We start from the raw sequence: 13,661 nt of genomic DNA, 5'->3' as shown, positions 1-13,661 counted from the left end.
GTTTTGCTAACCTCTTTCATGCAAGAATAACGCATATAGCCTTTCGAAGAGCTCGTAACATTTTGTAATCGACATTATTACATATTGTGACTACAAAATTTAGTAACCCTATTTATTCTATAGACGCCTCTGCGTAAAGGATTTTGATAGAAGCAATAATAACTCATTGTTGCGCGTGTGACATCGTCACCTAATCGCCCAAATTGCAAAGAGTCGAAGCTGCTGTATAGATGCATTACTGATAAGTCTATTGGAAATATTCCGGCTTAGCGATCAGCAGCGGCGGCTGCTGCTGCCGTTACGGACGAAATTCGCCGCCGCCTGAAGAACGATGACGCTGGCCAGCAATTGAGTCGTGATGCGTAAGCCACCGTCGCACGACAGCTGGATTTTCAGCTGGTCCTGCTGATTCCGCGTCAGCTTGTACTGGGCCGAGTCGTCGCGGTGGCGGCCATCGCGACCGTTGCCATCTATACATAAACGCTATGTAGATGCTGTTAGTGCTGATACAGGGTCAGACCAATGGTCACATCGGCAGGAAAAACTTTGTGGTCGTCCAGTGCTTCTTGCGTATGGTCTCCAGCTTACCACTGGTGATTGGCGTAGTCTGTGCTGACCCGTCAGGATCTAAGAAAACTGGTGCGTGTGATTCCGCTGCAGAAGCACTAGGCGGCTGCTAATACAGAAATGAAGATGGAGCGAAGGACAATTCGAAAGTCGGGGAGAACACCCGGCAAGTGTACATGATAATAATATTGGAAAGACGAAAAAGGTAATGGAGCTATAGTAAAACGTTAACACAATGAAAGGCCACTGCTAGTTCTCACTTTCGTTAACAACGAGTTTCCCAGTCTCGGGAGACGAAGAAGCTATATATCACGTGTGACCTTATGGCGTGACGTGATTAAACTACCGTCATTGGCCTGTCTGCATCAGTGTTACCCGAGCACAAAATGGCTTGCTCCCTTTCACACTATACCCCAGCAACCTTTAAGGATGCATAACAGTGAATAGGCTGTAAGTACGCCATTCTATAAACGCAAGGCATATTACGCATATATATTTATACATACATATATATAAATATGTTCACTTCCATCAGTGGCCCATGTGTGTGTAACGAAGAGTCGGCCATCGTTCAGCAGCGGAGGGTGATAACGTCGCTATATTACCAGGAGCGTTAACATGAGCAAATATGTGCGTTATAGTCCTTGAAGAAACGATATAGCCCAGATTTGTGTACATGTGCTCATCGAATGATTATTACGGCTGTTACTCATATCATGATTACTAATGTTACTCTTTATTAGCATGAAGACATCTAACGAAAGTTATCTATGTATGTCTGCAAAATTTTGTGAAAAATTTTATACATTTAAATGCGATTACGTCCTCCATTGTCTTCGGTCACAAAACCAACTTCTTTACCTTGCCAATCTATAAAAATTTCAACGATTGAAAGGTTTTTAGCCAAACTAGCGGACATCGCTTTTGTATTCAGCACTGATCACGTGATTGTTGAAAGATTATTGTTCATCAATAACTCAAGTAAAAAAAATATTGTTGCAATGAAAGGACCCTGATTAGAATGGGATAAGAAATCGATATGATGTCTTTCTAAATTCCGGATGTCGACTTTCGCCAACGGATCTAGAAAGTCTAGAATAAGCAATAACAATAATGCAGAAAGCTATCTAAATAGATGATGAAAATAACGGCAGGCCTGTATAATGCCGATAGATTTTTAGAGCTGTTAGCTTTAATTAAGACCAATTAAATTGAGAAGATGCCGCTATGATATTTTGTACGTTAAGGTAGATTACGCAAGATACAACAAGATGCCGAAGAGTATATATGGCACATGGGTATATATATATATATATGCAGAAGTGACGACTCTAATGTATATAAGTGATTACTGACGATATATTATGCTTACAGTAACACGTAAATCGTCTTTCCGGCATCTTTATACGTTCTGTCTTAATAGTACCTTAAATTGAATGGATGTTTAGCCAAACTAACCTGAAAGAGGCACCTACCATATAATTATTCAATATTTCTGAGTAGAACATGTTGTTCCTAAAAGCGTAAGGAAGAAGATGGTTTCTGTCTACGTGATTAATACATGAAAAACAAAATGAGTTTATTTTAGATATACGTGTCAAGCGTGCTCTGCATTCTCCTCGTAAAACACATGATGTAGTGGTGTGATAGCATATTTGAAGCTTCATGTCTTGTAAAAATGGGTCGTACTTTAAAAACGATCCACTTTGCTCTAGAAGGTCCAAAATAAAGTATCTTTCATTATATTAATTAGGTGAGGATAACAACAATAGTTGACGATAGAGGAAGATAAACCATCAATTTTTGTAATTTAAGAATGTTACTATTAATGTGCAGCACCAAGCAGGAGTAGGCCGAGTAAATAAATGCATTTATAAACATTGCAGAAGTTCTATAAATACAGAAGCAGATCGTCTTAATGTTGCGACGTTATTGCATTATCTGTTAATACTATCTGTAGAGTGAGGGACTTTAATTCCGTACTGAAGCAAAATTTGGGAACTTGCCACGTGCCGTAAATTTCGGTAACTTTATACAGAAGCCGGATTTCACATTTCAAGACATTTTGGAGGTCGGTCGCTAAACTTTTGGCGCCAACAGTCGGACGCGGCAACCGGCTACGTCCATTCAATATCATTTTCTTCACAAGAGGCATTTATTTCATGGTGCTCGTCATCCAAGCAGTGCTTTCTAACGTACAGTCAAATTGATGTCGCGCCAAGTGCAATTGTTCTTAGCGAATTTTTTCACCACTAAATACCAATAAATGATATTTTTAAGAGTTACTTATGTAAGACAGCCCCTGAGGTGCACAAATGGTCTCAGTAAGTGGGCTGACTTTGGCCAGCCTAATCATGACAAAGTCAGAACTGCTATACACCAACGCATCTTTGCGTTTTCGATGACATCAATAACGATACCTGGAGTATATGATACGAGCAACAACTGTGACCACGCGCATATCGTTGTTGTTCGATTACTCTGTTTGATATTGGTTCAAGTAGGAAGTTTACATGGGTTAGTATATGGGCAAAGCATTCCTCAGTCGGCTCCAGAAAAAATGAGATGAGATCACGTACATGATACCGATAATACAATAATGAGGAGCGGAGCACATGGATTTCCATACGTTGAGGTACGCATCACAGTATGACCGACTGTCTACATCCTATGAAACGAATTGGGTTAAACGGGTCCAGAAAGATAGCTTTACAGTTGAAACGACATTGGAATGAAGAAAAACCTCACAGATATTTTCTTCTCTCGGTTACTGGGTTTACGACATTGGTGCGTAACATAAAAACCAAGACAACCCACATATACGGCACTAGCGTGTGAACCAAACAGTCAGATCTTTCTAGAGCTAACGCGCAGGGCTGTCGAACCACTGCTAAATGCAGTAGCTTGCGTGAGTAGCTGCTAATTTTTTTTGTCTGAATTGAAAATTGCCTGCCAAGATGGTCAGTCCTTGGTCAAAACAGCCGTTCACAACAAATATTAAAACGAATGTTTTTCTTTTTTGTTCTTTGTTTTATTTACTATAATCGGCTTTCAGCAGTCTTGCTGGAAAAATGGGCCGCCTAAAAATAGGTATCTAGCGGTACACTAAATATAACTCTTGCTGAGCCACAACAGCGACAGTCTACATCCAAGTAATCGTACGCGTAGCTAAATTCAGTTGCAATCAGTTTGCATTCCTTGGATTGCACTATGTATACATTTAAGATCTATAAATTGAAAATATGTACATGCCTAATCCTTTTCATTTCTACATTTGAACTATTACCGGCATTTTTTCAAATATCCCGAAGTAACTTCTTTTTATCGTTTCCTCATCTGTTACTAATGGCTTTCTGGATGCTCAATACCACACAAGTTCATCTCATGCGTAATGTTTGTCTAGGTGCGCATACAATTCAATCGTTACATCGGGGCTCGAGACATTCTCTAGATAGAGACATCCTATCTCACATTTACATTGACCGTATTTGTGGTCTTTCATGGGGTCGGCACGATTCTCCCATTCTGCTCCTGGTCGGTGGAATTGTGCGACCGTTTGACAAGCGCAAACCGCTTACGAAGAGCTTGGCTTTTACCATGGTACTCGTTGACTGACGAAAGAGTAATCAACGCCGTCACAGCGGTCACGAATATATTTCCCTGCTGACTCCCCAACGATGACTCTGTTTTTGACCTGAGAGTTTCTAGAGAATCCCAAGGCAAGAGAAAGAGAAAGCGGGCAAAAGGATAACGCAGCAGCACAGCATGACTGGGCAACAATGCACACAGCATATGCAGTAGGCATATGAAAGGGTGAAATTTTTCTCATATAGTGCGATACGCACACGCAACAAAGCGAACCCCCATGAACAGTGGCCACAAAAGACAAACACACGTATGAACAGTTGGAGGAGTCGAGGGAGAGCCCACAGCGAACAGGTGCAAGCTTTTCCGACAGAAGAGAGGATTCGGTGCAAATAGCAGCGGCGACAGCTTGGGGAGTCGGATCTTTCTTGCCATTTGTGCGACGCCGGTCGCAGCCCTGGCGTCTTTATGATTCACCGTTCGTCGACCGGCGTTTGTCGGCAGCTGGAATCTGCTGTCGACAAAGACGACATCAGGTTGAAAACGGGACGAGACGCTTTTCCATTTTTCCGCCACTGACGCAGCCGTTACCGAAACTTCTCGACCATCATCGTTGCTACACACTATTCAGGTTTGTCTCCACCAGCTGCGCTTGCTTTACCAAGTGTATTACTTTGGCTTTTTATTTCGGGGCTGGTCGTATAAGGTATGTCCAACAACAAATATTATTCCGCAAGAAGCGGCGTCCGCTCGATGTATTTTGGGTACTGGACAAACTTGGTGCTGATGATTGCCCACGCAACCCTCCAGTAATTAATCCAGCTACAACGACGTGTCATTCTTGATCATAATCAAGGCTATATCAGGCAATTTTTTGACTGCCGCCTTCTTACCTTATTATATTTATAATCATTTCAGATCTCAACTTGGGAAATATAATTAAAATATCATATATATTATATATAATATAAAAAGTTATAGAGGATAGAATTTAATGCCATTGTAACATTAAAATGTCTGTGGAAGTATATATATATATATATATATAAATGCTATCCTCAGTTGGATTAACAAGGTAAAATGTTGGACAAATTGATACTTATGATGATTTGAGGGAGGATCAAAAACAGAAACGCAAAAACGCTTGCTTCTTTTTGCTGCCACGCTGTAACAGTGACATATTATTGTACTAAATTGTGGCCTGTGCTCAAAAATTGATTTTCTGCGATAATTGTCGATGGTGACATTACTGGGTAGATATAATTAGATCGGCGGTACGTCGACCTAAAACAAACATACAATTGCGAACGTTTGTGGATTTTTTTTTGATGGTCTAATGCAACTATTTTCCACCACACCTTCACAAGTTCTGGTTTGTCGGTCAAGGACGACGTGTACTGTCAATAACTGCAAGAGATGATGAAAAAGTTACAGGAAGAATCTCTCTGTCATCTGCCACATACATTAATCTCGATAAATGTTCAGTGTGATGTTCAAATTGTCTTTTGAGAGTTCATAAACTCCTATAATGTACATATCTACAGCGGGATAACAAAACCGTTACCCTCCAGGTGGCGGAAGGCCATAGATAATAATTATGCATCTTTCAACCTAAAATAAAATAACTAAGCCTGTAAATAAAATTCGAAAGTTAGAATCATATATATATATATATATACAAACAATAAAATTGACTCATTTTGGAAGAAATATGCTCGTATAGCTCTCTCTGGACTTGTCGTACACAGCAGGTCTCCGGTCGGTACCATCTATGTCAAAACTGGTTGATACAGGTTTAGGCCCGGTAGATGTTCAGTCTTTGGTAAAAATTTTTGATAAGGATATTATATTTTTTTATGCCTGTTATTTAGTCTATACGAAATTCCTACGTTAGCTAAGAACAAATTGTTCAGGAATGTAGGATACGAGTGGGGTCAAATCTTGACAATCAGTTTACACAGCCTCGACTGGGATTCGTAACGACGTTGTGTGTGAAGACGATCTTTAAATATTTCTTTAAATCGAGCCTAGATAAGAATTTAACAATACGTGATGAAATCTCTAGCTTGTACATCGATAGATTTATACTAGTCTGAGTTATTTTAGCAAGAAGTTTGTTAATCACATGGAATTTTTTCTGCTAAGCACAGTGAGTCGCTACAGGAGTGCGCCTATTAAGACTCTTAAACATCCAAATTATCTTGCTTGCCCCGAATACTCCAACGTACTATAAGCGTTAGATTAATACATTAGCACTATTATATATTTTAGTCGTACATAATTCACTGAAAAACGGAAACAGGACCATTTTTCGTCTCTATTTATGTGTGAAATATGGTAACAATATAGGTTTTTGATAGTACCTGAAAAAAGAAAAAGGTCAGTACGGTTAGCAGATGTGAACCCATGGGTGACGAGGATGAATGAGGTATGTTTGAAAATTGTATTTGAAGTTCCGTTAAATTTTTTAGTTTTTTAAATTGTGTAGTTGTGAGTGTGTAAATATTGCTAAAACAATAATAATAATCGATCAAACATTTTTTTCTTGTGACTTGTGCGACGATCTTAAAAGACGTAGGATGTTATTCTCATAGGTACTATGTTGATCTTTTATCTAAGGTATCTAAATGGCAGTTGCATATACATGTCAATAAAATTAATTATGCTAATGTTTACTTAATATACTTGGCCTTAATATAGTTGTTTCATTTGAAGAAACGGCTGATTAAGTGTCAAGCAAATTGGCTAGCGACGAATTATTTAACGATCCCTTCTACATAAATGCGTACATCAAGTTGTTAAGATACTTACCTGTATAGACTTTAGCCCTGTAGAGCCTTTGCCATTTACCATTATCTAATTCAAGGATTTTGATGTAGCTTTCTGATAAGCTTGTACCTAATTGAAAACAGTTGGATTCTTTTTTTTTGCTTGTATGACGCAAGCATTTGTTATCGACGGCTTATTTTCGTTCAATTCTACGACAGCTGCAATTCGGTGTCTAAGCCTTTTAGAAGGGCTTCCGAATAATTCCTTTTCAAATTCGCGAATTAATTTGTATTAGTAGCCTTGGGTAAAGCGATATCATTGTACGAAATACAAAAACATGCGGCAAACAAAGTTTACCAATTAAAGATTCCAAAAATCCAAGGGTCCTAAATAGCTTAAAAGGTGCAAAAAATCTGAGAAAAAGCGACTGTAGGATTTATCAAGACGACCCGATTGGCAACAAACTACTCTACTCTTAATGTGGCGGCCGGTTTCTGGTTTTCTGACAAAAAGCGGGCCAAAACGCCTCAATTCGAATAGATTGTTTTGTAGGTATGTTTTTGCTATCGAGTAGTTTCAAGATTTATTCTATTCAAGTCCTTAAAATTGGGTTTCTAGTCTTTTCAAGTGTTGAACTTTTGTAGGTCTTTACAATTGTTGTTAAACAGTACACATATTCGCGTGAATAGAGTTAGTGCTCTTTGAAAAGCGGACTGATTGAAAAGAATGTTTTTCTGGAAGATGTATTATCAGCATTTTGTGTCGCAGCAACATGTTTTCAGACTTACGGTAGTTCTGCTTTAATTTATGATAACATCTCACACTTATTGCGTCACAAATTCGAAAAGAATACAGAACTTGAGTTTATGAAAAAAGCACAGCATAGGATTTTTTTTCATCAAGAAATGCGCCATGCACCAACGTGTCAGTGGCTAGAATAACAATCTATTTATAATGATCTATTTAGGATTATTTGTTGACATCACACGTCAGTACATATACTACCAAAATTACATGTTTTGATTATGGTATGCTGAGTTTCAATTTAAATAGCTATCGTAGATCTGGCGCGAATGCGTTTTCTTTACAATACCTACGAGTCTCGTGATTTTACATTTACATACGAACGGGCTTAGTTGAATTTTGTTCGACTTCCCTACAACTATAATTTACCTGATTTTTTTTATTTTCTCTGTTCTGCAGATTTATCCAGTTCACATGATGAGGAGACGAAGCTGACATCAAGCCCCCTTGTGGCATCTGCCTCGTTGCTTCCTGCTTCTGTGTGAGCGACGGATTATTTCTACAATACAAACTGTGTTGGCTACACAAGCGCCTCCTTTCTAGGAGGCGCTTCTCTTCAGACTTCCGTTCGATTCGGGGGTTCACCTCGACCGAACATATTACGGCGATCGTCACTCCTGGAAGTCGGTTAACAGAACACACGGGATGCTCAGTGGGTTGGGGGGTGCGTCTGGGATGGCTGTTCTGAGCAGTGGCGAACATACCGATAACTCTTCATCACTGTTGCAGAGCGGACACCCCCCAAATTTAGGGCTGGTTTCCACGTCGCTAGCGGAAAATAACATTGCTATGAGCATTGGCAGTGGCAACAATAGCATCAACAACATGAACAGCCAGAACTCGTCAATTCCTGTGATTCGAGCACCGACCCTCCGAAGGGGTCGGGATGTCATTCCACTATCTGAGAGGGTAAGTTTTGTGTTCGGTCTCACTTTAATGGTTTTTTTCAGTCTCTTTCATTAAATGGTAAGGCGACAGAATTTTGTCTTCGTTTGTGTTGATTTTGGCCTGGTGTCAGCCTATTTTTGGCCTTGCAACAGGTTCTTGTACCGTGTCCAGGCACTACACGGTTTGCCTTCTATAGTTCAAGAAATAATGAAAAAAATTTAATACACATGCTACATATTACACTATTCAATTCCTTAAAGCTTAGATTTTTCAATATTTCATCTAATTTCTCGTTTTATGTCATTATGTAATCGTTAAAAATCAAGACCTTTCCTCCAAACATTTTCAGTAAATGCAATAGATTTAGGTTCAACAAATAGAAAATCAACCTAAGTAACTTTTGACATCATAAACCGTAAAAAAGTACAGCTAAAATATACCTAAAATGCTCGTAAACTTTTGAACTACTTGTTTAATTTATAGTTAATGGAGAATACTATTAAGCTAATAAGAAAAATGGATCAGACTTACATGATATGCTAAAAACTATGGAAAATGTCAATATTTGCCCAAAAAATCTTTAAGCTTGTCAGAAATTTTTGGACATACAAAGAGATCATTGACTTATCTAAAAAAAGAGCTAATCCGAAGACCTCGACTACAAACTATTTACACTCCTGTAAATTCAGCTATTTAGCAGCTATTAAGATCAGTGGTATTTTTAGCTTAGTAGATTAACCGTGTGTAGCATGCTTATGTCGAATTTTTTGTTGAGGAACGTTTCCAAAAACTGCCTAGGTTTGTTTCAAATTGCAGTACATATACATGTAAAAAATCAGGTTAATACAGATATATACATATATATATATATATGAAATTATTGGGTCTTTTGTTAAGCCAATTTTTTTTTTCTATACTGTTAATGTTCTTTTTCATGGCCATTCTAAAAAGTGAACAAACATCAATTATTATAATTAAATTGAAATAAAGTGCGATATACATTAAGAGCCCGAGTGTCATGGTGATACTAATTGAATCTATTTAGTTGGAGGAGCATGTTTTGCGCTGTTTAAATGAAGGATCCTCTATTTCTGAAAAAGGTTCATTCCAGAGCGCCAAGTGTATGGTTTTTTCAAGCTGCAGGAGGTAATGCTAAACTATAAATCAATCGAACATTAAAGGATAATTTTAACAGAAAGTTATGACACTATATTTATCTAGAAAAGCTAATCCTTGTATGACATGTGTCAAATGCAACCTGTCATTGTAAGACGATGCGATACGCCAGAACTTCTTCTGTGCTGGCAAATTGTTACATCAGAAATCCGTTCACATTAATCACTAATGTTAATATTTTTAGTATTAATGAATCTAAAAGTATGAGGTTGCATCGAATAGCATATGCCCTGCGGTGTCGGAAACGAGGCCTTTCCAGTCTTAAGTTCCCGTCCTTGTCTTAATACCGTCTTAGCAGGCGTACAACCTCCACAAATCTTGGTTTAACCTAACATCGCTTGAGTTTGACCAAACCAATACGGGCAATGCTTCTTTATATGGCCATTATAAACCGCTTTATCCACATCGCTGTTTGTTTTCGTTTGAAAGAGCAATAGTTTGTTAAAAATTCTCAACACTTTTGCGATGATGCATTTAAATGCAAAAAACTCAGGTTAAGAAGATTTTTTATTTTGAAAGGATTTGACGTACACTACGAGTATGTGCGGTCGTGACTGGAAGGGTTCCGAAAAATCTATTTTCAAGTTCTATCAGACTAGTTTCTACAAATTTTGCCTCTCTGTCAGTACCCGTATTCCCGGCATTTGTAGAACAGAATGTCTAGCGGCTTTTTCCTACTCTTCTTAATCCGCTCTCCTGTGAATTTGGTGAAAAACAAGCTAAAAGATGTAAAATGTACTACTTTTCGATCCAATGATATTTATGAAAGCGCGGTTATTTATATCCAGTCGGAGAGTAAATTTGACTGATATGTTACGGAATCGCAGAAACCGAATCAAGCAAGTAACGCTTGAAAGGGTAAATGGTATGGAACAGTTTCACGAGCGGATCTATGGCAGACCCTTTTTACCTTCAGGACAATAGCATAACAGCTGTATCATTGCGGGATGTTTTAACTATTTTTGGCCTCTGAGGAGCATCAAGTGTCATTTTCGGAGGACATAAAATGCATGGCCCTTTCTGGACAAACAAGTGGCACAAAGATGGATATGTTAAGTCGTATACTAGGCGATAAAAAATACTGAAAAAATTGACCTAAAGCGCACTGTTATCGCATGGGATATTCAGTAAGTATATTTATTACAAAGGAAAAGTACCAGTTAACAAAGATAGCTATGGATTATTACTGAATTCACTTAACTATCCGATCTTCGATACCTAAAACTTGGTTAGAGAGTTGTAATCAACAGAATGAGTAAAAAAAAGATAGTTCTAGTAGCAAGCAGACTTATTTTCACCTTGGTAACCTATTGAAAGAAAGACACCTAGGGTATTTTAGGACGAATATGTTGGTCTGCTGGCTTTGGAAATGGCGTCGTGGTAACAACGGTGTCTATTAAGTTGACAAACAGAGCTCGCGTCGTTATTACTAAGTTCAAATTTTACTCAAGCACTGCTCGATGCGAGCATAATCAACTGCTAAAAACTGAAGAAAAAAAGTCCTCCCTACATAATTATGAACGTGTTTGTGGTACAAGATCGAAAGACTTTTTTACCTATGATTGAAGGAAAAGTACTTGACCCAATTATAGGCAAAGGCTTCATATTGGCACATGCCCCTTGAGAACTGAGTGAATGTCAAGGAGTTCAGTAATTCAGACTTAAAAGTTAAATCAAATAAATCGTATGATTTACTTCATATATATATATATATATATATATCAATCGTTCGCTGGGCCGAGTATTCATAATGTATTCTAATGGAATTCTCCGACGGACATTGTTAATGCCGTTAGAGTTATTTCTAATTATACATAGAACCGCACGTGCTTAATATAACGCAATCCGCAGATTGTGACGCGCCGTCCCGTGATAGAAATTGCGGTGATACTGATCGACGCGTGGCTCGTCGTATATGGCGAACCAAGTGCTACAAGCATCACCTTTACCCCCTCCCACGGTCAGTGAGTCCAACATAATAAATTTGTATGAAACGGAGATACAAAAGCTGATATAATGCACGAACGAGATTCAATCGTATAACGCTAAAAATAGAATAGGTAAAATTAATGAACAATTAACGCACAAAATAATGGTTATAGACGCAGCAAGCTCTCTCCTCAGGAAGTCGTGACATGGAAAACATGAAGAGAAACAAACTTCTATACAGAAAATACGAACTTCTTCTATGTTTGATACTCATACATTAGATTCTACAAGATGTAACAACGCGAGAAATATATATATATATATATATATATATATGTATATATATATATATATATATAGCCTATGCCTTTGTATGATACGCTTTTCGTATTACGTGTTAACTAACTGATGCGTTAGAAGCTCAAAGCAGTGAATTTTGATACCTCGATTAGATCATAATTTACCTAGTATCATGCACCTTCTGCTATTGATTGCCGAAGAAATTATCGTACCATTTGCCGCCAGCAACAGCGGACACAGCCGACAAATTCATCGGATGAGAGTAACGGGGAACAAAAGTGGCGCTGGACCAAAAACACTTGTGCCAGGTGACAAACTAACAAACCACTGAAGCAAGCAGCAATCATGATCATTATGAGCGTACGTCTCTCGTATTCTATTGTAGCTAAACATCTGTGTTTATACCTGTTTCGTCCGCGGTGTCTCGCGTAGCAGACGATGAGATTAGACCGCGTTCGATCGGTCCTTGTGTCCTTTATATATATATATGCGTGGAACATGATCTTGTTTATAGTATTTATAACGTACTGACATAGTTTCACAGAACGAAGTGTATAATTTCACGTCGTATGATCTTGGAGATTTCATACGCGGTTCGAGTCATTCTAGCAACAAAGTAAAAGTGAATAAAAAGCACTTTACTCCTAAACCTTTCTACTATGTTTTCTAAGGAATTATAAAGTTTTTTCCATAGCTTAATTATGTACCCTAATGAGGCTTCCTAGTTGGAAACGGTACCTCTCCTACGGCTGTAGAGGGTAAGGCCAGCTTTTGTAAAGGATCTATATAATATGTTATAGTGTGGTCACGTTATCTGGAATCGCTTTTAAATTTAAAAGCATTACTTTCTTTATTTAATCCCTCATAATTCACAGAATGGAATTTGCAATTTTTGTTTATAATAAACACCAATCTGAAGGCGCTTGTTTATCGAATAGAAATTGTGTTGGATGTTATTACTTTTACTCAGGGTGCTTTCGCGCTGACGAATGACCTTGTTTTCTAAGACTAACATGAGAGTCCCTACGATCCTACGTTCTATGTGCGCCTGTATAAAACATTTACTTTCTACAAATCAGCTTGCTATATAGGTTGGTATTATGCGCCTTAACTGTGACGGGAAAGAAAACGGGAAAAGAGGAAGAATTTCATAAGAGTCTTCATATGCAACCGGAAATCAGTGGCACCGTTTTCAAAAGATATACTTAACTAGTCATTTATCATTCATTACTTAGAACAGCTTGCACCACTAGCAAACTTAGCCGCTGAGATAGATAATCAATGACACCGCCTTAAATTCACTTTCATGTAGACGAGCGTTTTGTTTTGAACGTTTACCGCCTAGAATTATCCACTTGCTTTTTCCTCTAAAAAACCGTCGTTGGATATATAAAGTTTTACATTCGATTTAAGTAAAGGAAAGTGCATGCACGATCAAATAGCCCTTTTCTTGGTGATAAATTGCGTGTATATGAATACACGCACGTATCATCAACGACATTAGCAAATGTAAATGATGAGTTGTAAGTCCATGATGTTCTAGGTTCGGTTTTCCTAAGTGTATCTCATAACTGTCGCTCCTGTTTTCTTTCTCTTGATCCTATGGAACTTTGATATATAAATATCACACTGTATACATATAT

General features: G+C 38.2%; 1 protein-coding gene across 5 annotated transcripts in view; it reads left to right on the top strand.

The window, feature by feature from the left end:
• The first annotated feature begins 8,334 nt into the window (after positions 1-8,334).
• The window catches only part of Wdr62 (WD repeat domain 62), a 71,524-nt gene continuing 66,197 nt past the window's right edge, over positions 8,335-13,661 (top strand). For 4 of the 5 annotated variants that reach the window (XM_022838139.2, XM_022838143.2, XM_022838138.2 and 1 more), the window contains exon 1: positions 8,335-8,634. In XM_022838139.2, coding sequence (XP_022693874.1) covers positions 8,371-8,634 — 264 coding nt within the window. In that variant the 5' untranslated portion in view covers positions 8,335-8,370. The remainder of the gene's footprint in view (positions 8,635-13,661) is intronic. The other variant, XM_022838142.2, reaches the window with a different exon arrangement.

Source organism: Varroa jacobsoni, unplaced genomic scaffold (assembly GCF_002532875.2).
Source record: "Varroa jacobsoni isolate VJ856 unplaced genomic scaffold, vjacob_1.0 scaffold_748, whole genome shotgun sequence".
NCBI classification, from domain to species: Eukaryota; Metazoa; Arthropoda; class Arachnida; order Mesostigmata; family Varroidae; genus Varroa; species Varroa jacobsoni.
Note: the sequence above shows the minus strand (reverse complement) of the source record. Positions and strands in the feature narration are given on the sequence as shown.